The sequence below is a fragment of the Clavelina lepadiformis genome, chromosome 3, assembly GCF_947623445.1.
Source record: "Clavelina lepadiformis chromosome 3, kaClaLepa1.1, whole genome shotgun sequence".
In the NCBI taxonomy this organism is placed as follows: domain Eukaryota; kingdom Metazoa; phylum Chordata; class Ascidiacea; order Aplousobranchia; family Clavelinidae; genus Clavelina; species Clavelina lepadiformis.
This window is the reverse complement of record NC_135242.1, coordinates 3,945,336-3,973,281: the sequence shown is the minus strand read 5'-3', so window position 1 is coordinate 3,973,281 and position 27,946 is coordinate 3,945,336. Positions and strand designations below refer to the sequence as shown.

The 27,946-nt window shown below is 37.0% G+C and overlaps 3 protein-coding genes across 8 annotated transcripts; 1 reads left to right on the top strand and 2 right to left on the bottom strand.

Moving 5' to 3' along the window:
• Window positions 1-202: 202 nt before the first annotated feature.
• Window positions 203-27,946, top strand: LOC143448828 (uncharacterized). Its single transcript, XM_076948727.1, has 16 exons — window positions 203-442; window positions 1,240-1,367; window positions 1,522-1,627; window positions 1,897-2,013; window positions 2,155-2,239; window positions 2,460-2,542; window positions 2,622-2,712; window positions 2,787-2,841; window positions 3,076-3,154; window positions 3,220-3,278; window positions 3,466-3,537; window positions 23,206-23,320; window positions 26,065-26,223; window positions 26,390-26,521; window positions 26,600-26,773; window positions 27,807-27,946. The coding sequence occupies exons 1-16, from the start codon at window positions 371-373 to the stop codon at window positions 27,888-27,890; spliced, it is 1,611 nt and encodes a 536-aa protein (XP_076804842.1). The 5' UTR covers window positions 203-370; the 3' UTR covers window positions 27,891-27,946.
• LOC143448825 (protein unc-93 homolog A-like) lies at window positions 1,333-6,380 on the bottom strand. 3 transcript variants are annotated; one of them, XR_013114484.1, is made up of 7 exons: window positions 6,033-6,380; window positions 5,672-5,836; window positions 4,487-5,536; window positions 3,655-4,240; window positions 2,505-2,757; window positions 2,173-2,253; window positions 1,333-1,347 (listed from the first exon to the last, which is right to left on the bottom strand). XR_013114484.1 is itself a non-coding variant. In XM_076948722.1 (4 exons), the coding sequence occupies exons 1-4, from the start codon at window positions 6,130-6,132 to the stop codon at window positions 3,708-3,710; spliced, it is 1,848 nt and encodes a 615-aa protein (XP_076804837.1). In that variant the 5' UTR covers window positions 6,133-6,378; the 3' UTR covers window positions 3,399-3,707. The 3 variants fall into 3 exon arrangements, 1 of the variants encoding a protein (XP_076804837.1); XR_013114483.1 differs by lacking the exon at window positions 1,333-1,347 and having other exon boundaries at window positions 2,137-2,253; XM_076948722.1 differs by lacking the exons at window positions 1,333-1,347; window positions 2,173-2,253; window positions 2,505-2,757 and having other exon boundaries at window positions 3,399-4,240; window positions 6,033-6,378.
• LOC143448826 (protein unc-93 homolog A-like) lies at window positions 10,733-22,969 on the bottom strand. 4 transcript variants are annotated; one of them, XM_076948723.1, is made up of 5 exons: window positions 21,731-22,969; window positions 12,994-13,155; window positions 12,570-12,734; window positions 11,653-12,426; window positions 10,733-11,333 (listed from the first exon to the last, which is right to left on the bottom strand). In XM_076948723.1, exons 1-5 carry the CDS (start codon window positions 21,798-21,800, stop codon window positions 10,846-10,848), a joined length of 1,659 nt encoding a protein of 552 aa, XP_076804838.1. In that variant the 5' UTR covers window positions 21,801-22,969; the 3' UTR covers window positions 10,733-10,845. The 4 variants fall into 4 exon arrangements, with proteins under 4 accessions (XP_076804838.1, XP_076804839.1, XP_076804840.1 ...); XM_076948724.1 differs by lacking the exon at window positions 21,731-22,969 and adding an exon at window positions 21,656-21,709; XM_076948725.1 differs by lacking the exon at window positions 21,731-22,969 and adding an exon at window positions 14,553-15,572.

The following is a 27,946-nucleotide window of genomic DNA, read 5'->3' as shown; positions in this document are numbered from 1 at the left end:
TGCCTTGCATGAAGACATTACAAGGGTAGTGTAGCGCTTCGGAGGCAGGGTATAGGCTATAGCTATTAAACCTGGATAGATCACTAGATCAGCAGAGCGCAGATCATTGTACAGCCAACTGTTGTAGGACCTGTTCAGTAGCCTGTCTACTTTTCCTGGAAGATTTCGCTAAATGACAGAATGCTTTATATTTTTAGTGACTCTTTGTGCAGAACGCAGGCTTTTATGAAAACATGCTGTGCTCATCTTCTAACCTATACACCTGTATAGGTTAGAAAAGACCATAGTAGGTTCCCGGAGACCTGTTGTCTAAGCCTAACCATCAGAAAATACACCTACATAGTAGCCTCGGATTAGGAAGAAACTGATTATGGAAATGAAGAGTGAGAATTACCATACAAATGGATATGCAAGCTCCTTTATGAATAGACTGTGGAAATTGGTGAGAATATGTTTTTTCTGTGTTAGATTGTAAGAAAGTGTTGTATGGTTGCTTGCAACGTTTTTGAATTACTGGTTGATTATGTTGTCATAAATACAACGAGTAAATAAAACTTTAGGTTTTAGCTTGATTCAAAATTATATTTATGTATGACCTAATAGTTAGGTACCGAGAATAATCATTAAATACAGCTGCACGTTATCTTATTTAGTCGTACATCGTCTGTTCCGTTTATTTAGCACGTGCGTCGTGAAGCAAATCGAGTGAATCGTTTTTTTAACATATATACTCACCGCGTATGTTTTGGGGATCAGTGCGGTTAATTTGATGTTTTTGGTCCGCAATAAAATCGCAGTGCAAATTGCTAATTACACGAAAAGTAGTTTCTGTTATTTAAAACTTTTATTATTACTAAGTGTAAGTAGGTACCATCTTCCACCTGAGTGTGACTTATTCCAAATTGTTGCACAAGCAAACTTGTAATCGGAAAGCTTCCAAAAAAGTGCGCCTAATTAGGACGTTTAACCATACATGTACAATTTGTAATATTGAATCATTGTGATAAAATCAGCGAAATATCTAGTTGAAAAAATTACCAACTTTGTTGGAGAAATTCACAGTGCAACAAGATTCAAAAGCAGTAACTAAAGAAATGTGTGTAGTTAATATCCTATACGTAGTTTGCAATGTTTCCAAACCGGTGAAAGAAAAAAATTCTGTGGATGTTTATATATTGGAATGGAAATATTGTTCTATTCACAGCGATTAAGTTTGAGACTTTTAATAAAATTTTTCAGGCTGTGAGTCAATCATTCACCTGTGATATTATCCTAAAGCATGGCTGGAAACATTTCTACCTTCATTCCAGTGTTTTGGCTGTTGCTTGTCCACATTTAATTCAGTTTCTTGAAACAAAGTTGGAAAAGTTAGTTGCAACTTATTGTCATGTCATACGAGTTCATTATAATTATTACCATTAGGCTCTATTGCACTGTGTATTTATTGATGACCTCAGCTGGAAAGTTTGACAGTTTTGTTGTGAGAAATTGAGCATTTATGCATGTATGATGTTTCAATAGGCACAACTTTGGGCACGCTGAACAACTCATCATGGATCTTCATTCAATTGCATCTCATCAAATAAACATTGACACAGTTAATTTAGTGGAAAATAAACAGAAACATGTGAGCAAAAATTATGTGTTTATGTCTTGGTGTTATATATGTTAGGTCTAAGAAGATTATTAGGCAATATCATATGTATTTAATTCTATTGTAATATATATGTTCATTAATTTGACTTTTTTAACTAGCACAGCTTTTAGCTTTTGGTTTTATAGTTTTTCATTTCTTTAGGTTGGAAAACTTAATTTTTCTTAATACCTGAAGGCCTAGATGTTTTTCTTCAGTTGTTATTATTTAATTTACCTTTTGTTAAATTTTATAAAAAACAGAATGGTTTTTCTGATTGTGAATCCAAATTCCAAAAGTATTCTGCTGAAGTGTTAGGATTGGTTTGGAAGTTTATTTACCTTGGTAGCATAGAGTTGACTGAAGATAATGTAACAGAGGTAAGTTTAAAGCTTTGCTTTTGTTAGATTAATAAAACAATGTGATACCACAAGTAACTGTCTAATTGTAGTTCAATATATTTTATCATATTAAATTTCAAATGATGGAAATAATTATGCAAGGCTTATAACTATATTCAGGTTGAAAATATTGCAAACCTGCTAAAGCAAGAGTCTCTGACTAGATATTGTTCAGATTTCAAATCGAGAAATATGAAGAAGCAAGGTTGTTGAGGCATACTATAAAAATAACATAGTTATCATAAGACATAAAGCATTTTACGATTTTTAAATTTTATATTCCAGTTTTCAAGTTCCAGTTGTTAATTATTTCATCTGCAAGCAAATTTCACTGAAAGTTTTAATACATATAGATATATATATAATATTTTTACGGTATATTAGCTTTTCGGATTCTAAGTTTGGCATTTGTGTTTTGTCAAGAGACTGCTCTAGTCAACTACCAATAGTTGTCTGCATTACAACTATACCCGGCGAACAAGATGGACCAGAAGATACTCCCTTTCATGTATGATTGTGGTGAATGATTATTGGTTTGCTGTTGAAGCAATTTTGAAATTTACTCATTACATTTCCTCAAATTGTAGAAACGTCAACCTTTACCATTACTAGACACTGTGACTGTGAATGAGGTGCCAAGTCTAGATTGTGGTAAAGATTTCCTTTTCACCAGCCAAGGTGAGAAAAATAATTTCGGTTATATTTCTGTGATTTGTTGATGATCTGAAAACATTTTTAATTTACTTTAACAGATAGCCTGGAAAATAAAACTGAAACAAACAACACTGATATGGCTCATAAAGAACAGTAAGCTGACCTGGCATATAATGTATCTGAACTCTAACACATTATTTCCTGAAAATTTGATGGTGGCTGAACCCAATATACTCAGTACATAGTTAAATAAAACAGCAAGATATAGGATGACAATCTAAGGTTATTTTTAATTCTTTTACACAAGCTTTCACAAGCATAAGCTTGCTTCATCAGGTGTACTAAGAGATGGTTTTCTGTGATATTAAATTTTATGCATTGTATTAGGTGCGATGTTTCTTCACTTGCAGTACAGCAAGCTTTGATTAATGCTGAAAGTGTTTCTCCCATCCAGGCAATGAATAAGGTTTGTTCTAATTGTGGAATATAATTCATAAACTGCCTCAATTAAATGCTAATTATTTTTCATAGGACAAAAACAAAACAAAGACAACGAAAATTGGTTGCCTTATTTGCACAAAACTGTTCAGGTAGTCACTTACACTTCATGTTAAAGAGAAATATCTCACGCTGTTTCTTGGTTTTCCTTTACAAAATATGCTGTTAAAAGTTCTAATGGGTTTTATAACACTCAATAATACATTTTTAATTTGATCATGCATGTTTATTTAAGTTTTTTTTAACGTTTATCACAAATTGCACTTTGTATATTTTCAGCAATATCAACACTTTGATGAAACACTTACTTAAGCATAAGGAAGACCTTTTGAAGTGCAAGTATTGCAACAAGTAAGAAAACTTGTTTTTTTATAGCAAATTACTTGATTACTATTTTCAAGCATAAACATAGGAAGCAAAAATTAAGTTTTAATCAAAAGTGCAATTTTATTGCATTAAAGAAATCACCTGAGTATCTAAGCGATTAATTCAGGTCAAAAGCCCGTGTTTATACTCTTCTCTTACGCCAGTTCTTCTGCAAACTTTCCTTCCAGTATTTCTTTTTTCATGTTTCTGTCGTGTTTAGGCTTTCTATTTTTCCAGTAGCGATATGGTTTCTTTCGTAACTTATAACCAACAATGAATAAGACATAGGATAGGGCTCCAATGGCAAGAACAATGGACAGCGGTATGATTGGACGTGTTGCCACTGTTATAATGTACAATGTGGCAATGCCTGTCGTCTGCCAAAGACTTTGTATAGTTGCCGCAGGGCTTTTGTTTGTTTGAAAGATTAGATTGTAAGCACTTGGCATCTGGCTTTTAAACATGCCATCACTGAACGCTAGAACCCCGGCAAGGATAAAAAGAACACTACTATTTGCTACTTGGAAATCTAAAACATACAACGGTACCAAAACTGATATTTCAAGAATAATAGCAAGTGTAAATAGAGGGATGTGTTTCATCCACTTCATGATTTGACCACTACATATTCCACCAATTGCAAGGAAAATTCCATAACATAGTGAGACATAAGCTGCATATTCCACACCTGTAAATATAAGTTACTATGAATTATTTGAAAGTGATTATTAATTCTATTTTTTGATTGTGATTAATACATTATTAAGCATTTTTCTCTGGATTATGTTACTAACAATTCCCACCATTTACAAAAAAACTCAGTTTTAAATATAAAGTCATTGAAAGACCCTTATCTTGTCGAGACATGCAACTAGAAACATTTGCATTGAAATTATAGACTTTAAAATTGGAGTGGGTTAAATAAAAACTTTACCTTGTGTACAAGACACCCATGCTCCGTTGTAGACCCCTCTTGAAAATGCTTGAACCATACCCAAGTGAACTGTAAGCGGGGTTAAAAGAAGCGTTGCTTTGTCGGTGACAATTAACATGCTGACTGCCTTGACATTAGATAAAATATTGGATTTCCGTTGTGTCTTGTTGCTTTTATGTTCATGTGTTTCTCTGTTTGAAGTAATGACATTGGCTTCAATGTCTTCAGTTTCCCGTTCAAGAAGCAGATTGCCATTTTGAGAAATTGGTTTAAGTTGAGTATCATGTGTTGAGCCATCACTACATGAATCTATTGCTTTGTTTGAAGCATTGCTATCTATATTGGAATTCATAGGTGCTCTTTCTTGAAGTAGTTGAACATTTTGAGAAATTGTTTTAAGTTGAGTATCATATGTTGAGCCATCACTACATGAATCTATTGCTTTGTTTGAAGCATTGCTATCTATATTGGAATTCACAGGTGCTCTTTCTTGAGGGAGTTGAACATTTTTAGAGATTGCTTTACATTCAATGTCATTTGGCAAATCATCAAGACATAGATTAAGTAAGGCAAAAATGATATTGAGCACTAGAAAAACTGAATACATAACATATTGCACCACTACAGACAGAGTGGCAGTTCTTATTAGACCCTCACTTGTATCATAGTTCAAGCCACATTTGATTTGGTTATCTTCGTGTGGTAGAGGCAGAGCAGAGGTTGAATTTACACTCATTGCAATGGAATAGATTTGGTTACTTGTAGTTTCTAGTTTTGTGACGTCATAGTGATAGCTGCTGCCAGTGCTCTTCGTAGTTGAAAACAAAACGGCCAGGAAACTTGTTCCAAATACAATTGAAAAATTAGTTACTCCATAAAATATCCCAAAATATTTCGCAGTAACTTTTTCAACGTCTTCTTTTGTTTTTAAACTTCTAAGCTTCGCCAAATTAATGACATAAACAATTGCAGCTGGCCAGAAAATGCCAGTACTTGCACCAAGGATCAGTCCTGCTGGTAGCAACGTGTATATAGCAGGGTAGAAGTTAGCTGCATTACAATGCAACAGATTTAAATTTTGGTTAAGGGCCATGACAAATAACTGAATGATTTTATTAAAACACCTATTGCTTTAGTGTTATGTAAGTTTTATGACGAACTTTCCCAAATCAGTGACGTAGGTACCTGCTGTGTATGCTGTGTATCCAATCGCGGCGAATACGAGGCATCTCTTGCATTTGAAACGGGAGATCACGGCAGTGGTTAACAATAGTGAAGATAACATTGCTGAGATGTATAGTACAGCCAAGGAAGCTACTCCAACACCAACATTTAGGCTGCTTTGCATAGCTGTTAACATTTCAAATAAACCTTCACTGAGAGTAAAGGTTTTTACTGCTTTCACTACACATAAACAAGCTTTTTCATATAATTTTAATTAATAGGTTTCTTGCTTACCACTAATTGATAGTATAATTTTCTGTGGCGAATTTTACTTAATTATAGTTTTAAGCCTTGCGTGTATTGGCAGTTACTGGCCTCTTACCTTCTAAAGTTCGGTAGGATGTCATATTGCAGAGTGTTGCTGTTGTTAAAATAGCCAAGTTCCTTCCGCTTCTATTCTTTGCACTTGCAGCTTCCGTCATTTTCGGGTAAATTTTTTAACCTGAAAAGGATTCTATTCTCAGGGTTACGTTTGCAGTTTAAGCTCTCATCCTGTAATCTCTCTTTAGTGTTGCTAAGCGAGATATAGTTTCTGTTTATGGCATGTTTTGTCCAGCCTGTTTTCAAGTTGTAAAGTGATGTGTTCACTATTTTCTGTGGTTAATCATTAATCTTGGCCTTTGGCATTTACCTCTATCATATTGTGCTTTTACATTTTATCAACAATTGGTATTGAATTGAGCTTACGTGAAATCGTCGTACGTTGTAGGCTATTTTATTATTTTGTTGTTATGCTGATGTTTGAGAAAAACTAGCAATAATCTAAATACCATGTCGATGATGGGCGCCTAATCTTCCGGGGTTGAGGACGAATGGTTAATGCCTGACACTATTTTACCTCAAAAAAATCGTACGTTCGAAGTTTTTTTCGCAAAAATTATATCAACTAAAACGTTACAGTATAATAACTTAAAACTTTGGAAGGAATATTTTTCATCAAATCTAAATGTAACGACTATTTATTCCTTAATTAAAATCAGCTTTGGCCATACTCTTTCTTCTGTTTAAGCTGTCTTTCAAAGAATAAATATACTGCTGTTTACTTATAGGCATAGAATATTAGAATGTACCGAAAACGCGTACGTGACACAATGTCGTCAGGACAAAACCGGTGCCTTGATACACAATTGTAAACATTCGATTTTATTTTGCTGATATCGCATTAATGATCGCATTAATACGGGTATTGCTTTGACAGCTGAAACTCGTTTCACTGTTTGAGAACCGTTAACGTAGTATGCCAAAAACTGAAAGGATTCTCTATTATTTCGAAGTTTTTTAAGGGGCTGCAGGCTCATCCGAAGGCCTATCTTAAACAATGCAAAGTAACATTTTTTAATTTGCATTTTTATTGCATTTGCTACTAAACAAGCCCGGTCACCTAGCTGAGTTTTTGTATCCACCGAGATGTAGGACAAAAGGACTTAATGCAGTATTTTGAGCAAATTCTTGTCTCTTGAATTCCCACACCAAATGCTTCAACTTTTAAACAACTTTTTCCTTACATTTTTCCAAAAAACCAGCCAAAAAGCCTTAATTTTGAACCAACACAAAACGTCAACTTTAGCCTGAACCTACACTCAGCAAACGCTATAACAACATCAAACCATAACAAATTAATGTCACATGCGCACTGGACCGGAACCATTTATACTTTTTCTATAGTGACGTCTTGCAAGCGACCTTCGTCACAATCGCCGTGTTGCCGTTTCAAAACTGCTCAAAATGGTACTACAGGCCCTTAACGCGTCTTCATTAGCACGTTCGCAATTCCTTGCTTCAACTTGTAGCGAAAATTTCAGTTTTTGCCTACAGCCAATGTAATATTGCGTAAAAACAATAACGATTAATGAAATTAGTAGGAAAGTTCGCGCGGCCCATCTGAACAGGCATCAGAGATAAGTAGGGCGATTCGAAGTCAATTTCTTTTTATAAAATCAATTTTTCTGTTTTTAGGTCAATTTTTTTGTTGTAAGGTCAATTTACGTTTTCGCACAGGTTATGCACATTTTGTTGTATAATATTTTGTTAACACTTTTACTTTTCAGTATTCTGAAAAGATGATAAAAACCGTTTGTATACTGCAGATGATTGCACAGGACATAGCATTTTGACTATCAATATCATATATTTATGAAGCATTAATGCAATGTAGAATACTATATGTGTCAACATTAAAATTTAAGTACTAATTAAAGTGAATTTTCCGTTTTTTTCTCGTTCTTTTTTATATTTTGTTGAATAAGATCAATTTTTTGTAAAAATAAAGTCATTTTTTAAGTTTTTCTGGTCAATAAAGAATCGCCATAGAGATAAGGTTTAGAGAAACTTTTCTTTTTAACATTACTAGTCTGCGTGCTGTGCTAGGTAAATATGTCTGTATTGGCTGCTACGTATTATGTGAAGAAGTAAAGGGAAGTTATCAGCTATCGTAACATTTGCGACTTTTTTCCGTTTAAATCCACTTCGTTGAAAAACTTACCCCGCTTGTTGTTCGAAATCACACTCATTAAAGTGCAAGGCTGCAGTATTGGCACCTTTTTGTCTTTGATTTTATTCGAGTCATAATACGGTTACATGAACAAGCTTGTCGTTGCTGTAATAAAGGTACAGGTGGGGCCAGACCTTGAATAATATTTGACTGACTAGAACAATTTTTTTGTTAAAAGAACAAAATAACATCACCACCGAAATAAGTTCAAAATAGCCTAAACGATTCCATCAAAGCGGCATGTTCTCGCGTCTTTTTCATGCTTCACTAACTACGGTTTTAGTCTTCTTTCATCCGGTGATGGTCTTATTGCAAAATTCTTATTTTGTTCCTGTGTTGATTTTATTGTTTTAATGAAATTAATTTGAGCGCCTGGTCCGACAACTTAGAAGATCGCGACAAACTAGTTAAAGTCACGACAACTAAATATAGCCTCTTTGCCTGTTGTTTGGCGTCATTTCTATGCTATCACTTGATATTAATTGACTCTATTGCATCTTGACATTCATGTTGAAAACGGTTCCATGACATATGACCGCGGGAAAATGACCGCGAACAAACTCACCGGGGACAACTGAACGTGACGTAAATTGACCGCGAACAAACTGACCTTGATGTAAATTGACCGCGAACAAACTAACCGGGAACAGACTTACCGGAATGAAAATTGACCGGGAGGTAAATTGACCGTGCAAGTGCTGAATTATTGTGTTTAAGTTGATCTCCAACTCTTTTTGCAATTTACAATTATTAGTATAACCATAACCAAGACTTAAAACTAGGGGAGTCCTGACGTACAGCTTCAATCTGACAATTTACTTAACTAAAGTGTCCATTGTTATTGCAATGAGTCCATTGTTACAACATGAGATAGGCTACAACGCATTGTTTCATAATCTCATCAAACAACTCGTCTAGACCGGGAAAATGCATGTAACAATAGGAAATCTATGAATAAAGGTGAAAAACCCGTAGGGTCACCCTACACCAGGCATGCACAACTCAAAACAGTACACGGGCCGTTTTAGCGAAAAAATATTTTTCGCGGGCCGCGTGCTAACGTTGTTGTAACTAACGTGTAGCCTACTTTATATAATGTGACCGATTAACCGTTGAATAAGAGATATCGTTGAGAAGATGGTTACAGTCAAGAGACGGTTGCCTCTCGCACTACAGTATCTAGTTGTTTTTAAGGCTTAGCGGCGGTAAAGCATCGGATTCGTTGATTATGTAACTGTAACCGTGGAGAAAATGCCTGAATGAGCGAAATCACGGAATATCTCGTGGGCCGCATGAAAAGGTTTCGCGGGCCGCATGCGGCCCGCGGGCCGTATGTTGTGCATGCCTGCCCTACACCCTACAAGGGGCCAAAAAACTCCACGAGTGGCAACCTTGACTGCAATACACATACTAAATTGGATAGTGACTAGATAGCGACTAGATAGTGAATTAGAATTTTGACCTTTTGACGGCCAATTTATCGACGGTTAATTTGATCGCCGGCCAATTTACGTCACGGTTAATTTGATCGCCGGCCAATTTGTTGCCGGTCAGTTGTCCACTACCAGTTGTCGCCGGTGAATTTGTTCACGGTCACTTCACGTGATCCCGTTTAAAACATTATCTTTTGTTGCTTTGCTTTTAAAGTTTCTTTTTTTTAAGATTAGCTAGTCGATTATTTGAACAATTTGGGGTTTTATCTGCCCCAATAACTTGTGGTCTCACACTTGCCATAAAGCATATATTAGCAACAACTGATAAAAAAACTTCTCAATAAAATAGTAAATCGACTGACCTGTCGCATAACCTGTCATGTAATGATAAATTGCAGTTTGCATTATTTTGTACCTTTCTTTCACCAACCTATGATTTGTGTAGACGTTGCAACACTTATCTGCAAACGTTTTTCAAAAAATGCGACTTTAAACTTGACATAATATCGTTTGGTAAAGCACGACTTTATAAAGACATTTAGAAGAAAGTCGGCCAAGCTTAGCCGTTATTGCGATATTTCACTTTGCTTTTATTTCGATTCTCAGAAATATAAAAAGTACCCAGAAGTATGGTATTCACTTTGAAGTTATTTAATCTTTTCATATCGCACACCACAATGTCCTCCTGCGTCTCGTTAAGTTGATTATGTTAAAAGTGTTTGGAAAGACGTATCTACATCATACCGTAACTTTATAGGTTATACGTTTCAAAACAAAAACGATTATACTTGACCAGTAAAAGTTTAAGGGAATATTAAATTGAGTTTTAAATTTTATCGACCCGCGAAAATGTGATGATTTTATCAGACAGCAATTTGATTTCTTCGTGCTCATTGTTACCAACTTTCGTTATCGCGGGAAATGCGTAGTGGCGTTTTGATAATATTGTTGGGGCGACAAAGGCACGTAAACACGAGGGGAATGATGAAACCCAGGTCATGAATAATCACATTCCATATCGAGGAATTAAAACCCCAGCGCGGGAAATGATATTCTACTCGCCCGCCATAGGTGCTTGCGATGTCAGTGCAAACGCTGTCGAATTGGCCGGTTTTATTTTATCCAACTCGAGTTGAATTTGCAGGAAATGACTAATTATCCACACACTCGCTAATTAACAAGTAACGACCACCAATAAAGTTGGTAACATTTCATAGCTCTTCTTTTGATGATGATTGATTGGAATGATCACAGCGTTTTTTGTTCTTTGTCTTGAATCCAGTAATAAAAAGCAAGTAGCCTAGCAGAAGACATGACGTGTTAAATATTAGTGGAACAATCGGATGACTTAGTGCAGTTATACAATTTATGATTCCTCCTCCGAGAAAGAGACCAAGATAGTGCAAAGACATTGCTGCAGACCTGTCTTCAGGAAATAGCAAGTTATAAGCGCTGGGCACTTGACTCAAAAACACCCCATGGGCGACAGCTAGTGTTGCTGCAATTACGAACAAAATCACTTTCCCGTCCTCTGTAGGTGTCCAAATAAATATTACAACAGTAACAGATGTTTCTAGGAAGGTTGCAATTGTAAAAAGGCTTATATGATTCATATAACGCAGAGCATAAACAGAGATCAAACTTCCAAGAGGCTGCAAGGCGCCGAGACAAAGTGACACATATGCCACGTAGCGTATACCTAAAATAAATGGATGAAATTTAGTAATATGTATAAAATAAACCAACGAATTAGGTGAATATAGTTTCGGTAAGTGAACCACATCAAGAAGAGTAGTAGAGTAATGGCCTTTCAGCTCTCACTATTTTCTTATTATATTTAATACAATTTTATTCTAATGTTTATATTTTTGTTTAGGCGTTGCTTAATATATTTTATTCTTTTCTGAATATCTCTTTGGAATCGTAAGATTTTTATTGATTGCAACTCAAATTTACTTGTCCAAATAGTCAAAACTTTTTTGCACAAATTACAAATAACATAATTGTTGTGTTTATACCTTGTGAGCAAGACACCCAAGCTGCATTGTAAGTACTTCTGCTAAATGCCTGTAGAGTTCCAACATGCATGCTCATTAAAAAGGAAAGCCAAGATATTTTGTCACTGCAAATTAATTTGAACACTGCTTTTGCTGAATTGGAACATTTGAAAAACTTTCTTTTTGAATGTTGTTTCCTTAGCTTTGGATGCAATTGCTTCATTAAACAATGGTTGGGTGTTGCCAAGGAATCGATATGCTCTTTGGTGTCTTTTGTATCACTTTCTTCAATGTTTTTCACTCTCAAAGTTGCCAAATGGTCACTAGAGTCTGTTATTTCATCCAGGAAGTAAAAAAGTACTGATGTTGCAATGTTTAGGAAAAGAAATATGGAAATTATGATATAAACTATATGGTCATTTAGTGTACTTGAACTTGTACTCTTCTCCTGGCCCCCTTCTTCATAATACAACCCACATTCATGATTTACAATGAATGAAATATTTGTATAGTTCATCGAAACAAGGGACGTGTTATTTTCCTTTGAAATTCTTTGGTCTGTTATTGCAAACAACACTGTCAGAAAAATAGTTCCGACAAGTAATGAAAAGTTCACGATGCAGTAAAATATTCCAAAGTATTTTGCATTGACATTGTTTTCATTCTTTGTACACGACGACTTGATGTCGCAAAGTTTTGAGATGTATACAAGTACTGCTGGCCACTGTATGCTTGAACATATTCCAGCAAGAACTGTTGCGGGCACAAGCGTGTAGACAACGGGATAAAAATTTGCTGTTAGATGGAGAACATGTATGTTAGAGACGTTTTCTTTTTTCGATTTCGCCATAATTTCGTTGATACGAAGCAAGCAGATTACTCTATTTCTCGTTACACTTTCACTTGGCGTAAGTCATGCATTGTAAGGCCAACCGTACCTGCCGTATAGACCGCATATCCGACAGGACATATTATCAGGCATTTTCTTGGTGTAATCTTTTTTATGAAGTAAGCCGGAAAAACAAACGAAGACAACATTGCAGTGACGTAAATTGAGGCTACTGCCACTGTGCCCACTTCGTGGTTCAAGCTGCTTTGCAGAACTGACAAAAAGTATTGTTACAAGTGTTTTTCAACAAGCTTGTTGTTGTAGTTCAACTACAATAAGATGTATCAACTTTATACCTTTTTTTCAACCAGGCCCACGAAAACAGACTTACTGGAAATACCTACCATTACAAGAAAGCAGAAACAATACTTTCAGTCTAATCTTAGGTTTTTATTTTTCACAAATGCTCCAATGCATTTTCTTACATTAGCAATTTTATTTTACAAGGCGTTTTCTATTTTCTGAATCCTTACCTTCCAGTGACCGCCATGATGTCATGTTGCAGAACACAGCAATGGAAGCTATTAGTAAATTTCTGTTGCATCTGTCTGGCGTTGTGGGCATTTTCACTTGGTGGTTTGACTCATGCGCAATTAACAGCAGGTTGTCACTGCACAAACACTGCAAACCAAAGTCTGTGAAAAATTTAGAATAAATTCCCGAAAAAGAAACAATCTGTTAAGAACTAAACCAAAGTGGATGAGAAATTAAACCTATGCTTGCATTGAAGGTTTGGGACTATTGCAACGGTACAGGCGGTTGCGGTGAAACTCAAAGCGTTTTGTGGTTTACGCTAACTCAAGTCTTACCTAACCGTGTCGGATATGTTTAACTTATACACTTTACTGGATTAATAAATGTTATTGTTCTGTTCATGCTCACTCACGAGATTGTTGTTGTTGTTGTTGTTTTTGTTGTTGTTGTTGTTGTTACTGTGACTGTGGTCCGCATGCTCAACGGGCTGCACTCGAAAAATTTCGAGTGACTAAGTTTGACACTGCGGGTCTATAACCAAACATATGGTTTTTCTGTATGATCGTTAAATTACGAACATACTTCTTGCAAATACTGTGCTGGCTATGGGTGTATATGAAATTAGAATTGCGTTTGTTGGCGATGCAATCCACTCTGCGAATAATCCTTATACAGTAGGCTAGTTTGTTTTTATTAAACGATTTTGCGAGAATATTCCTAATGAATATGACCTGAACTTTTTGTCAGCCTATAAATGTGAGCATCTGGCCGCATTGTCCTTGACAACTGCTTATTGCAACTACTACAGAGCAGTTGTCATTACTGGGCGTAGGTAACAACGAAAATGTCTGACTCGGCTGAACGTAGCTGGTCTACTTTATACTTCAAACATTGCACTGGCTTATAATAGTACATACTCAGCTTTCTGTGAAATAACCACACTAAAACCCAGAAAGGCACGTAGAGAACACTTAACTAGGTCAAGACCGCAAACTAAGCTCATAGCACCGCATTGTGAAGAATTGGAGCATTGTTTGGACATGGTTTTGTCACAATGCCTTTATTACTCATAAAGCTAAATGACGATGTTTGTTTGTTGAAGTGGTTCATTTCTCATTTGGAAGGGGCGCTAATAACACAAGTTCAAAGTTTCGCATATATTAATGCCTGCAAAGGGGACTGGGGGAGAACGACAAATATTCTGCCTTACAAAGGTGTTTTAATTATCGCGACTAAGCACACCTGCCTAAAGTAAACACAAAGTACACAACAAGTTTCATACCACAACCTGATAAACTCTATTATCGCGCATCAATTGCAGACAAATAGAAGGATTAAACTGGGGGAAGTGACTAATTCACCGAAAGTACTGTAGATCACGCAGCCCGTTGTTAAAGATAGACGGGTGGGTAAGGAGAGTTGGTATTTACAAAAATTGTTTTAAGCTATTTAAGCTTTAATTGAAGTTAGATTTAGATTAGAAGGAAGATTTAGTTTACTATGTTAGAACATTTAAAGCTGGCTTAACAACTAACTGTAAAAATAGCTTTAAACGTACGATTTTTTCCGGTGAAATAGTGGCAGCCTAAACTGGAGCAGTCATCGCTCCAACCAGTTGTCCATTCACTCTGTTTTAGGTCTTTGTATATGCTGAAAGTTCTTGACCAAAATCTATCAATAATTATTGTGCGTTTGCTACAAGCGCTCAATCAGCCAGCGGACACCTTGTGTTGTCTCTGCAGCAAGGTAGTTAAGTCTTGCACTGATGCGGTACGTAGCTTATTTTGCCTACACGTTAAAAATCGCGGTTATTAAATAAACGATACAAAAATTTACAATTTAACCTGTCACAATCAATACCACGATGCACCATTATCTCTGTCCAGCGTTGTCAACGCCATCGCTGGTACTACTTATACTCTATGCTAATGTGCGTTGCATCTGTTACTATTACATCTCGTTTAGATCGTAACGATATCGTCGTCCCATTTATCAGTAATTTTATCCTCACGCCTTACATTTCTTATCCTTGTCTGCAAGGTCCAAACTGGTTCAGGTCTGCCTTCTGCATCGAGTAGCTTTATATTTTCTTACCGAGTTAACGTTTAACACAAACACTGGGTAGGTACTTCAACAGCGGCCGGTTAGAGACAAACTTTTTGACGTTTTACTTTCCTGCAAAGTACCTACAGTCACACCTCGTTAATCCGGACCACTTTGTTTCGTCACAAAATGCCAGTTTAGCTGGTATCAGGATAATCGGAATCAAAACAATAACAATAGGACGAGATATAATGGAGTGGAAATACGTCACAATGCTTTATTGTCAGCATTTTATATCGGATAGGTTTGGCGAACAGTAATGCATATTAGATGGGAGAAGCTAGTCAGTGTCACAAATTGCGTCATTTATAAAAAAAACAAAAAAGAATTTTAACGATTGCCTAGAAACGAAAATATATTTTACGTGCATGCTTTTAGTAAACTAGCTCGTCAGCGCTGACTCAGCGTTTTGTATAACGATCTCAACTAACTATATCATTGCTGCTTTCATTGTGCATAGATAAATAACACTGGTCAACAAAATTTTTTTTTTTTTTGTTGCATGAGATTTTTTAACTGATTCTACACAATTTTGGGATGCTGATTTCAAATCTGCAATCAGTTTCTTTATGCATGCTGTAGTTTTCATGCAATCGACAATTTAAATTTTTTCGTTTCTGGCTCATATTTAGTGTGCGATGTCTGTATGGTACATACAGACAACGTACATTATGGTACATTTCAGATAGAAGCTTTCAGCTCTTTTAAGTTGCCTCCTGCTGTTTAAGGGCGTTTAAAGAAGTTAGGCATTTTGATAATAGTGAGGTATTGCGGATAGATGCTGTAGGATAGACTGTAAACTCTATTTTACACTCGTCTGCAGGTAGCCTTAATTAGAACCATGTTTTTTTATTTTTTTTGGTTGTATGTGGTAAACCTCTGTTCCACAGTTAAGCAAATATATTTTTCAGATTTGGTCATGGCTTCTTCTAGTAGACGTAAATGCAAAACTAAACCTGATTCATTTTGTTATATCTGTGGTGTGTACACGTTTTCTCGTCAAAGACGAAATATAACATCGTTTGTGAAGCGTGCCTACAGAGCTTATTTTGGCATCCATCGTGGTGATCAAGATAAGAGATGGTCTCCACATATTGTGTGCCATAACTGTGAAGAAATGCTCAGAGACTGGACAAAAGGAAAGCGGAAGAGTCTGCCTTTTGACATTCCAATGGTGTGGCGTGAACCCCAAGATCACACGACTGACTGCTACTTTTGCATGGTAAATATAAAAGGTGTTGGCAGGAAGAGCCGACAAATGCTTTCTTATCCAAGTATACCATCAGCTATACGACCTGTTCCGCACTCTGATAGATTCCCTCCTCCAGTCTTTAGTGGTTTTACATTTTCTGAAGATGGGGAAACTGAATCGGAAAGGGAAGAGGTTATGGAAATGGAGTATAAAAGAACAGATACAGAATCTGAACAGTCTTCTGGTGAAATGAGAGTAGCTGTTCAGCAGTTTAATCAATCAGAACTGAATGACTTAGTACGTGATTTAGATTTGCCCAAGCAAGCAGCTGAGCTCTTAGGTACTACGACACCTTATCGAAAGACACTTTATCGAAAGACACTTTATCGAACGACACCTGATCGAAACGACAGCTGATCGAAAGACACTTTATCGAACGACAGTTAATCGAGCCGACAGTTGATCGAACGACACTTTATCGAAACGACAGCTGATCGAACGACACTTTATCGAACCGACAGTTAATCAAAACGACAGTTGATCGAACGACACTTTATCGAACCCACAGTTCAAGCAAGATTTTTGCGTGTTTCTCAAACATTGAAACAATGAGCCATTGTGATGTGCGGTCTTTGTAATGGTGTGCATTAATGAATTGTGATGTATATATCATAAAGTTGACAATTTATATTTTATGTCTATATTTTATATTTGTATCATAAAGTGTTCGATTTCGCATGGCGGCCGGCCCGCCCACATATTAATAAGATATCACAAGAATACGCACGAGAATTACTAAGTACGAGATTGTCTGTACAGTAGACTAGACTAGTCATTATAGATACAAAGAGTAAGGAATTGAAGGCAAAATTTTATAGCAAGGGGCATGTCGCTGCCTGACTTTTACACAAAGTAGCTTCTTGAAAGTAGTCTTTATCCCAGCTTGACCGACAGCGCAAAATAAATGGCTTCGATGCTTGGTAGCACGTACACATGTGAACAAATATTTTCAACAATGAAATTCACGAAAAGCAAGCTAAGATCACGCATTTCCGACGCCTATTTAGAAAATGTTCTGGTTATTGCTTCATATGACTTGTCACCAGATGTTGAAAAACTTTCACAAAGCAAGCAGCATCAAGTGTCACTTTAATGCTGTGTTGTTGAAGTGTGAATACAGATATTTTGCTCTTCTTGTGATTGGTACGATTGAGATTGCAGAGTCAATGTACTGAAGTGAGTGTGAATTATTGTATTAATGAGGCATCAGGTAAGTAAATAAAGTGACTAACCGCTAGAAGGGAAAAAGTGTTACCGTAGTCTGTGATATAAATTCATAATCAACAGGAAATATTTCATTTATTTATATGTTATTATTTATTTATGAGTAGTCTTGTCTTGTCTGAATACATTGACTATTTTGAAACTACTTGGATTGGACGATTGTGTCGCAGGAATCGTCGTCAATCTCTATTTCCTATCCGGTGTTGGAATGTTTTCCACCGGGTTCAAGATGACCTTCCAAGAACGAATAATAGCATTGAAGGATGGCACAATGCGTTCAGCAAGCGTGTCTCATTATCCCATCCGACGCTTCGAAGACTCGTCAAAAAAATTAAGCGGGAACAAGGTTCCAACGAAATGTTAATTGAGCAATTGAGTGCTGGAATCGATGGCCCACCTCGGAAGAAGCGCTACGACGCTGTCAACCAACGGCTGAAGAGCATAGTTGAAAATTATGACTCAACAAATATGGACATAAAAAGTTATCTTCGAGCAATTGCACACAACTTGTAATTAAATGAATGCGATTGAAATGTGCACTTCGTCAGTTGTCGTGCTTTTAACAGTGCATGTTGTCAGTTCTTTTAATAAATTGTCGTTCTTTTAACAGTGCATATCGTCAGTTGTTTCAATAAATTGTGGATCTTTTAACCCTATCCTAACCAGGCTCGCGAGTTTACTAAAAAAACTAGGTGTGGCCAACCCCGCACACACACTTGCAATCGTTAATTACTAAAAACCTATGCGTCGTAGACTGATGAGATTATTACAGGTTAGTACAAACATCATCTGGCTTCCTGTATACATCATAATTGTAAAACTAAAGAAAGTGAATTTAGTGTAAATTAGGTATTTCTAAAAGTGTCACATTTCTATAAATTCTTCTTGTTACGCCGCGCCCCCGCTGTGAAAAGAGAACGAAAAAGATTAGTTAGTCAAGTTATTGGTGCGTAAATGAGTAATACGTTTCAATGCGGAGAGAGAGCAAAATTATATAAATATCACAATATCTCAAAAATTACAAAATCCAACTTTATCAAACAAACATGGACAGATAGCTGAACATCACAATGACCCATTGTTGCAATGTTTGAGAAACACGCAAAAATCTTGCTTGAACTGTCGGTTCGATAAAGTGTCGTTCGATCAACTGTCGTTTCGATTAACTGTCGGTTCGATAAAGTGTCGTTTGATCAACTTTCGGTTCGATAAAGTGTCGTTCGATCAACTGTCGTTTCGATCAGGTGTCGTTTCGATCAGGTGTCGTTCGATTAAGTGTCTTTCGATAAAGTGTCGTTCGATTAAGTGTCGTTCGATAAAGTGTCTTTCGATAAGGTGTCGCGTCACGGAGCTCTTAGCCTCCAGACTTAAGGAAAAACAGATTCTAGATCAATCTGTAAAGGTATCCTTTTTTCGAAAAAGAGAAGAACTCTTTCTTCCCTATTTTTCAGAGGAAAATAAGCTGGTACACTGCAACGATATACCTGGTCTTCTCGGACAATTGGGTATCTCCTCGTATAATCCAGGAGAATGGCGATTGTTTTTGGACAGTTCCAAGCGCAGCCTCAAGTGTGTCCTTTTACACAATGGAAATGTTTATGGAGCTGTTCCAGTTGGTCACTCAACTGTCTTGAAGGAACGACATGATGACATCAAAATTGTTATGGATTTGCTCAGATATCATGAGCACAACTGGATCATTTGTGTTGACCTCAAAATGGTTAGTTTTCTGCTAGGTCAGCAAAGAGGATATACTAAATTTCCATGTTATCTATGCATGTGGGACAGCAGAGCACGTGAAAAACATTGGACACAGAAGGAGTGGCCCTTACGTGAAACATTTCAAGCTGGCATGCCTAATGTAACACACAACCCAATCGTAAGCAGAGACAAAATTGTTTTTCCGCCCCTGCACATCAAACTAGGTCTCATGAAACAGTTTGTTAAAGCTCTAAATCCTGACAATGAATCCTTTCATCATCTTCTTCATACTTTCCCTGCTTTGTCATATGATAAAATTAAAGCAGGAGTGTTTGATGGACCACAGATACGTACACTTATTCGTGACAAAAACTTCATTCAGAGAATGAATGTCAAGGAGAAAGCTGCATGGCTATCTTTTGTAGATGTTATAAAGAACTTCCTTGGCAACAGAAAGGCTCCAAACTATGAAACACTTGTATCCAAGATGCTCTCAGGGTTTCGTGATTTAGGATGCAACATGAGCATAAAAGTACATTTCCTGTACAGCCACCTGGACAAATTCCCTGAAAACCTTGGAGCTGTCAGTGATCAACAAGGAGAGCGTTTCCACCAGGATCTCATGACAGTGGAAGAACGCTACCAAGGTCGGTGGGATCGACATATGATGGCGGATTATTGTTGGGGCATCAAACGTGACTGTCCTCAAAAAGCGCACAAACGCAGAAGTTATAAGAGGAAATTTTTTCCGGGGTTGTAGAGTAATTGAATTTTTTACATCTTTTCATCGATAGCTTTGAGTTAATACTGTGGGTTGCCATCATTCTTTTCAATGTCATTTTGCAAAAAAAAACTCGCTTATTACATGTATTTTACCAGCAAAAATGTTCTTTGTTACATTTTTTCAAACATTTGGTGCCTAATTGTCTGGAAATACAATTTCTAGTGGTAACACAATGATTTCTGGGAACTTATTTTTGTTTTGAGGTTGGTTATTCGACTATAAGCAAGAACGTCATTTGACAAATCATGTAATTTTTCAGAAAATTAGAATTTAGTAAGGATAAAATTAAAAATCTCAATTTGCAAAAAATCTAGACCTTGCAGAAAAAAACTAAGGTCAGATTCGGATTCAGCGGCCCCAAAATAGGTAAGAACAAGTGTTGGTAGAAATGCAACAAAATTTTTGTTGACCAGTGTAATAATTGGCTTTTGTGTTCGTCATTTACGACAAACGCACAAAAACTTGCATTCACAACCAATTTTTCGCTCCGCACTTGGAAATCCGGTTTATCGGATCTTTTTATCGATTTAGCACGTCTGTTCCGATACTTCCGTGTCGGAGTCGGACAGCGGTGTTTCCGGATTAAAGGGGTAAAATACACGGGAAGAGATCGATTCCCTGCAGTTTTATGTCGGATAGGAGCAATTCCGGTTGGTTGGGGTTCGGATTAAAGAGCTGACTATGTATGCTTATTACACAATTAATTCTATCACTTATTCGAACATAATGTTTTTCTGAAGAAGGATCACTGTATGTCCGAAACATGTCAGATCAACTTGCAAATAAATTGGATTGCTGCACTTGTTGCTTTAAGCGCAACTACGTAGTTTTAAAGAAGTTACATCTGCAAAATGCAAGCCCTGCTTTGAAGTAACCTCATACATTGGAATTCGCCCAATGAGTCTGAGGTTAATTCATCCACCAACTTACCATGTAGCCTACAACTTGCTAGGGTACGGGATTTTTCCATAGAAAATACGTCGATTTATGAAAAAAAACGAGCTTTGTTGATCCACTTGCATTCCTCATTAAAAAAATAGAAAAGAAATTAATGGAATTACTTTCTCTTGCGAAAAACGATAAAATTTATCCTTTTACCGAAAATGCTTTCGACTATGCAGAAACAATTACGTTCCTTGAACTGACACCTCTTTTACGCAAGCGTCAAACTTATGTTCCCATTGCGTGGTTGATTGCTTTTGACCTAAACTTAACTCAATCATCTGTAGGTCAAGTTAATTTTTAACAAATCAACCCTCATTGCTGTTTTGCCAGGTACAACAAGCCTATTTATTTAAACTACGTTAATAGGTGTGCAATTTTGACTCTACTTTTGGTAATTTTGTCTTGTCGATTCGATCGCTTGCCCAAAACAGTGTACCCAAAGTAGTAAAATCGTAAACCTAAAATCGGCAGGGTCAGAGATGTGTTTATTAAGCATGTTCTACGGCAGGGGTTCACAACTGTTTGTATTCCTCGCACCCCTTAAACGGTTAGTTTGCATCTCCAACTCCTGGCTGGTTACTCCGGTTCCACAGTCTATTACTGTGTTAATATCACTTTACATACACCGTGTCTTTTTTTTATCTCCCCTTACTTGCGATCATATGCTATAAAACCGTGCAAGTCTTTGCTTGCAGTCCTAAGAAATATACATCACGGTAGCTCTTACGTGCCGTCTTCACGGTGCACGTTGTTTGATGCTTCACCATACAGCATTGGCGATTCATCGGTGCAACCATGAGTACCAGCAGGCACACAACAGCTTATTCGGAAATTTCCCAAACAAATTTATCTAACGTTTCCTCATATCCTCATCGTGCTGAATATTTCCTGCACAACCAACATAGGCCTGGATCTGTCATTACGTCAGAACACACTGGAGTGGTGTGTGACCACGTTAACAGTGCAACAAAGCTGTCATGGTCGCTCTCTGCCGCGCATGCCATGAACTTGTTCAGTTTGCTTAAACCTAAGCTTAAACCAGCGATTTTCAACCTTTTCATTCTTGCAGACCTTTAAAAATAATCGACCCACACCATAAAAATGTTTGTATTGTCAACAACACATTCACAAGCATTCAACGCATATAAAGGTCAGGGTTCCATGCTAGCACTGCAGAGTTCATGCAGATGTAAATCTGACGAGCTTGCACAAAATCGAAATTTAGCTGCTTGACGATTATTTTGCCACAATGCAATTAATTTGTGAAAAGGTTAAAGAAGACCTTCTGCTACAATTAATACCTGTAATAGCAAATACGTCCTGCCTGTTGGGGTGTTGCCCAATTGCGGTCTCGAGACCCCCAATTGATCTGCGCGATGCCCGTCAACTGAAAAACCGTCAATCGAAAAATTGACAAGTATTTTGTTGCGGCATAAAAGGCTTTTGAAGGAATGAAAAGTAAACCCAATCTTTTTATTGACAGACTTGTCAAAACCCTAACCTGGACCGACGGTTGCAAAACGATGGTTTTATCATTGTCTTGGCATTTAATGCTTCACGTTTGAATAAGCAAAAGATCTGTTTGAACATTGCTCTCGCTCACATATATGAATCTCAATGGTTTAGTGTTAATACACTTTGTATAAGTAATAGTTAAGGGAAATGTGGAACTGCTTCACTATACCAAAATATTGCAATCAGCAAAATGAGTCTAGACATGGGCATAATTATATAGAAGGAGCTTTGTTTAGTAAGGACAAATGGATCTAACCAATTACTATTACAGTACTAATAAATTAGTAACCTAATCAATTACTCAAAACTAATCGATTGCGATAAGGGACAGTTATAGATGGAGAAACCAAAGAAAAAGTTGAATCAGTGCTGTTTAAAAAAGCAAACTCTTCATTTAAACATTTTCTTTTCAAAGACTTTATAAAAAGTAACACAATAGCTCTGCTGCCCACATCGCTTATTTACTCAAGTTTAATGCACAAGAAATTTGCTTCACTTCATTTTTTTATACTGAATCATATTGTTTCCTTGTTTTTCTCTTCCATTTTTCACGTTTTATGCTTACGTAAATAGTAATTACTGTATATCCGTTTCTGCACTCATTGTGCTGACCGCAGCCTTGTGGTATTACACATGTTACTTTTACGTTAGTATTTAGCTTCAATTATCATAAATCTTTTTTTTTAGAAACTTTGACGGTATAAACTCACTCCAAGAACACGCAGCAAAATTCCATTTTTTCGAGACCAAATACAAGTGTACGTACTGCGACAAAGAATACGTTTCCGAAGCTGGTTTGAAGGTAAGAACGACCCGTATAAGATATCTATAGGTACGAATGGAGAAAACAAAACGTATGTATATAAAGGTATTCGGATTTATTTTTGTGTTTATCATTTAGCATTAGTGTTTGATTTAAAAGTTTAAAACAACTCATACGACCCGTTCCGCGCACCTTTCATTGTCGTGCTCATCGTGTGTGCTTGGATACCACATGCTAGTGTTTTCTCATAATCTTACTGAAGCTTGAAATTTACTTAACACACGCACAAGTCAGGTTTATACGTTTGGGATTCAAATATATTCTTAATTTCGATTCTTCGAGTTGGTTACAGGACCTTTCCTTAATGTTCTGATTAATTTCTTACTGCTAGGTCACGCGTTACGTTATTAACTTCACGGTGGGAAAACTACAATTTTTCATTAGAAACATTTTCACTGATAAGTCATAATCAATCTATTTCTGCCGTTAGTAATTTATTTTGTTATTACGTTATTGTTTACTCTGGAAATTGCGCCATCTATTGCGACAACTAAATGCTCGGAACAACAAAGACTTTGCCCTTCCATCCAACCGTATACAGACATGTTAATGTGACTACCGCTTTTTTCTGAGACCTTCTGACCTTCTCTGACTTTGCAGTATGCTATATATTTGTGTATTTTCATTTTCAGGCCAAGCCGATTCGCTAACGCAACCACGTTAACATTTTACGGCCAGAAACACGTATTTGACAACATTTTATTACAGATTTTACGACCAAAAATACGTCGTTAACAAGCCGTGGCCATAAAAGCAAGTCGGCCTTCGCTTAACAATCAGTTTTGTATTGGTTCAATGTGTAGAATACCAATTCTATATTTATGTATCTGTGAGCGAAGCTCGGCTGACTTCTCCAGTCCGCAGACCAGGGTAAAAAGTCGTAAGAGACAGGTTGTTCCTTGCAACAAGTCTTCTCGTTCCACGTTGGTAAAAATATTCCAATAAAACGCATTGGCCAGTACACATGGTTCCAATGACGTCACTCCGGTATCGAGTTAGTCGGTCACAACAGACGCTGTTCTCACCCTCGATCTTGAAAAACCTCAACGCAGTTCCATGATCTCTCGAGACCGAAGGATGCCCATGATGATGATTTGTGTATCTGCACACAGCCATTTGTAGCAACAAACTTTCTCGAAAATTCGTTGACTTTTTCTCCTTCATCTTTGGCGTCATCCAGCAAAGTTGAAACATTCTCACGTGTGTCACATGACGCTATTGAATGAGTTATCTTAACGTTTGACATTGGAACGCGAACACGAATGTGTACACAAGAGCCCTGGTTTGACCAATTTGACGCAGTACGTTTAATTTTGTGGCATGACGCTGTTTTGTGCAGCCCAGTTTTAATTAGTGGAAACATTTTCTGTGCTTTTGATTTTCTTCAACACTAAAATTCGGTTCTATTTGAAACAATATGTTGGAAAGTATTTGCGCTGACGTTAGTTTAGACTGCAGTAGACAGTAGCGCCCATTATATAGCAGTTCACACAGGCATTAGCGACTTAGCCAATCCGAATCAAGTTAGTTTCACAAACGCATTGTGTAATTACTATTGGCATGTCTGTAATCAACGCATTTTTGAACAATTTTGTACTTCACCGTCTTGAAAATATTCTAAAACACGCCAAAAGATCAGTGAAAGGAGGTTACTGAGGTAACATTTCATCATCCACACAATTTAGAGTTTAGACCAAAGTAAGGGGAAGGCACACACCAAACGAGAAGTTAGTTTATTACTTTCTAAACCCAAAGTTTTAATGCCAGCATAGGTTTAATTTCTACACGTTTTGGTTTAGTTTTTAATTGTTTTTCTACGCTGGTTATGCGTCTTGGTTTTCGGGAGTTTGTCCACCGTGTAGAATGTTATAGATATTTGTTAACGTTGGTATAGTTTTAGGAGAGCTTGCCGTTGGTGTAGTTATGATTAGAAAAATGCAAATGCTTAACCGAAAATACCGGAATAAAATTTACCAAATCGAAAATTCCAAAGCAGTAAACAAAGCACCCGGAAAAACTACGTAGGCTGCAAAACGTTCAATTAATTTTAAATCTTTAAAAATCTTTAATTTTCAAAAAAAGAACATAACAAAAGAACCAGTAATTGGAATTTTAGCTGAAAGAAACTACAATACTGATAATTTGGTATCACGCGTATCATTACCGCGTACAATATTACCATACCATTACCACCCACCATTACCACGTACCGTATTACTATACCATTACCACGTTCCATTACCATTACACGTACCATACTATTACTACGTACCATTCAGTATACTGAAAACTACCATACCGATGTTTTTAGAAATTTTTTTGTTTCTTGTGTTACACAAAAGCTCCTTGCGCGCCCTCGGTCATGTACAACATGGTGTAATTTGTTTTACGAAATTAGCATCTGTCTCGACTTTTTCCTTTCTTGAACTTATCCAGTGTCCTTTTGAATGAAAGCGTGTGTTTTGTTATTTTCCAGTGTGGACATTTCCAGTGCTTTTTTTGTTTTTTGTGAAACCTTGTTACTTGATTTTCTCCAAATGTTCGTGCGTGTCCCATTTTCCTGCTGAAGTGGTTTTCTTCCAAAGCAGGGCGACTTCCAATGTACCCCTTGTGTTGGTGCACTCAGTGTTTTATGATTATTAAGTAATTAACTTGTTTGCCTGTATTTACCGAACAGTTGGCGACCAACAGTTGGGCATGATCAAGACTTGCCTTTGTTGCAGGTTCACGAGCAGACAGCGCACAAGCAAATAAAAGCGTTTTCTTGCCAGGAATGTGGAAAGAAATTCTCCCAGAAAGGCCACTTGAAGGAACACTTCAGAGTACATACCAAAGAAAAGCAACACGTCTGTTCATTTTGCGGACTTAGTTATTGCAGCAAGGTATTACTTTCAACATTTAACTGCGTCAGTGCTTATTTTATTGTGACGCATCACACGCAGTGTACTGTAAATCGCAATCGCAACTTATTACGAGGTCTTTTTCAGTTGAAAGTAATAAACTACGTAAAGTGCTATAAAAAATGATCAGAGGTTATTGTTGCTTAAGGTGAACCTCAGACGTCACGAGAGTTCCCACACCGGGTCTCGTCCTTTCAAATGCCGGCTTTGTCAGAAATCCTTCGCCGTCCATCAAGATCTCGATCGACACTACAAGTTTCTGCATTCCGAAGTCAAGACCGTAAGTCCCGAAATAGAATCAATTCGTGATGGCAGAAACCCCAACCATCTTTTTCATAACAATATTCAACATATTCAGGTCTGTGATGTCTGTGGTATCAGAGTACAAACTCGTCAGAGTCTTAACCGTCACGCCCAGATGCACTCACGTGAGCTGCCCCACCAATGCCAGCATTGCTTGATGAGGTTTGCGCAGAAGAACTTCCTTCGTCAACATGAGAAGCTGCATGAAATGGAAAGTTTCTATGATGTGGTAAGAAACTATTTACAGTAGTTGAACGGCCGTTTTGAACTTCGTTTAAAGATCCATTAAAGTATAAAGGAAAAAATATGTTATAAAAATTAATCAACAGATGTTTAACATAGGAAGCTAATAGAAGAAAAATAACAACTTACCCTTGTGCAAAACATACTAAGGAAATCTCATTAGTCTTACAGAGAGCACCATTTGCAAGGAATGTTAAATTACAATTAAATTACGTTTACAGAGGACTCCATTTGCGCTTGTAACTTTTGTATAGCGCTAACGGAGTGTACGCGCGCAGAAGTACAAATACGGTATATTGTGTGGTATCCTTATCCGACGCTAAAGTAACAGTCAACTATTTATATAAATACAGTAAAATGACGTGTTAAGAATGTTCAACTGAAACTACGTTCTGTACAATATTTGGTAACTTTATTAGTTTTTGGTTGTCGCTTTACATGTTTTTTGGGAAGGGCTTAAAAACGCTTTTTTTCGACTTCTGCGAACCGCTCATATTTGGATTTTACCGAAACTCGCCTAAACCCACGAATAGTTTACTGTGACAACCTCACTGACATTTTCGGGAGTGTCCAAACACAATAGCTTGTTGGTACGAGGCCGTCACTAATTATTATGTATCAGCGACTAAGTCCGCTATAAATTACCGCCTGCATTGTTTTACAATGCTTTTAACTTCCTAATAAGCGTGGTGATCGTCGCGTAATTAGAGCTCGTTCCCCGAAATTTTCTCGCCGTTTATAGCGTACCGGAATTAAGAAGATAAATTGCCTGAAGCACCTAGCACTGACCAGCACTTCGTCTCAAATATGTCGAGTCATGGAATCGAAATTATCGGAATGCCCATATTTGGGTATCGTCAAGTGGTGGAAGCCTTGGACGTCCAGTTCATTTTGTTTCATTTGCTAATTCCAGCCATATTTCCCCCTTTTTATTTTTAGCCGCTCAATGTTTTAATTTCATTCAGACTAAATCTTAATATCGCATCACCGTAATAGAAAAATATCATGTGTTGGTTTAGATGAATGAAGATGATTTTTGCCAAACCGCCTACTGTCAGCCTTCAGTCATGCTTCTGCCAACACTAGAACGGCCTCAGAACTAAAACCTGGAACGGACACTTATCAGTTATCACGGTACCAGTACCTCAGCCGGTACCAA

What these genes read in the sequence shown, in the direction of transcription:
- LOC143448828 (XM_076948727.1), top strand. Translation starts at nt 371, where the DNA reads ATGGAAATGAAGAGTGAGAATTACCATACAAATGGATATGCAAGCTCC. An exon ending in CTTGAAACAAAGTTGGAAAA is followed by an intron (nt 1,368 to 1,521) that starts GTTAGTTGCAAC and finishes ATGTTTCAATAG; the next exon opens with GCACAACTTTGGGCACGCTG. An exon ending in GAGAAATATGAAGAAGCAAG is followed by an intron (nt 2,240 to 2,459) that starts GTTGTTGAGGCA and finishes TTTTGTCAAGAG; the next exon opens with ACTGCTCTAGTCAACTACCA.
- LOC143448826 (XM_076948723.1), bottom strand. Translation starts at nt 21,800, where the DNA reads ATGGTTGCACCGATGAATCGCCAATGCTGTATGGTGAAGCATCAAACA. An exon ending in GTGCACCGTGAAGACGGCAC is followed by an intron (nt 13,156 to 21,730) that starts GTAAGAGCTACC and finishes AATTTTTCACAG; the next exon opens with ACTTTGGTTTGCAGTGTTTG. An exon ending in ATCATGGCGGTCACTGGAAG is followed by an intron (nt 12,735 to 12,993) that starts GTAAGGATTCAG and finishes ACTTTTTGTCAG; the next exon opens with TTCTGCAAAGCAGCTTGAAC.
- LOC143448825 (XM_076948722.1), bottom strand. Translation starts at nt 6,132, where the DNA reads ATGACGGAAGCTGCAAGTGCAAAGAATAGAAGCGGAAGGAACTTGGCT. An exon ending in ATCCTACCGAACTTTAGAAG is followed by an intron (nt 5,837 to 6,032) that starts GTAAGAGGCCAG and finishes AAATGTTAACAG; the next exon opens with CTATGCAAAGCAGCCTAAAT. An exon ending in ATGGGTGTCTTGTACACAAG is followed by an intron (nt 4,241 to 4,486) that starts GTAAAGTTTTTA and finishes TTATATTTACAG; the next exon opens with GTGTGGAATATGCAGCTTAT.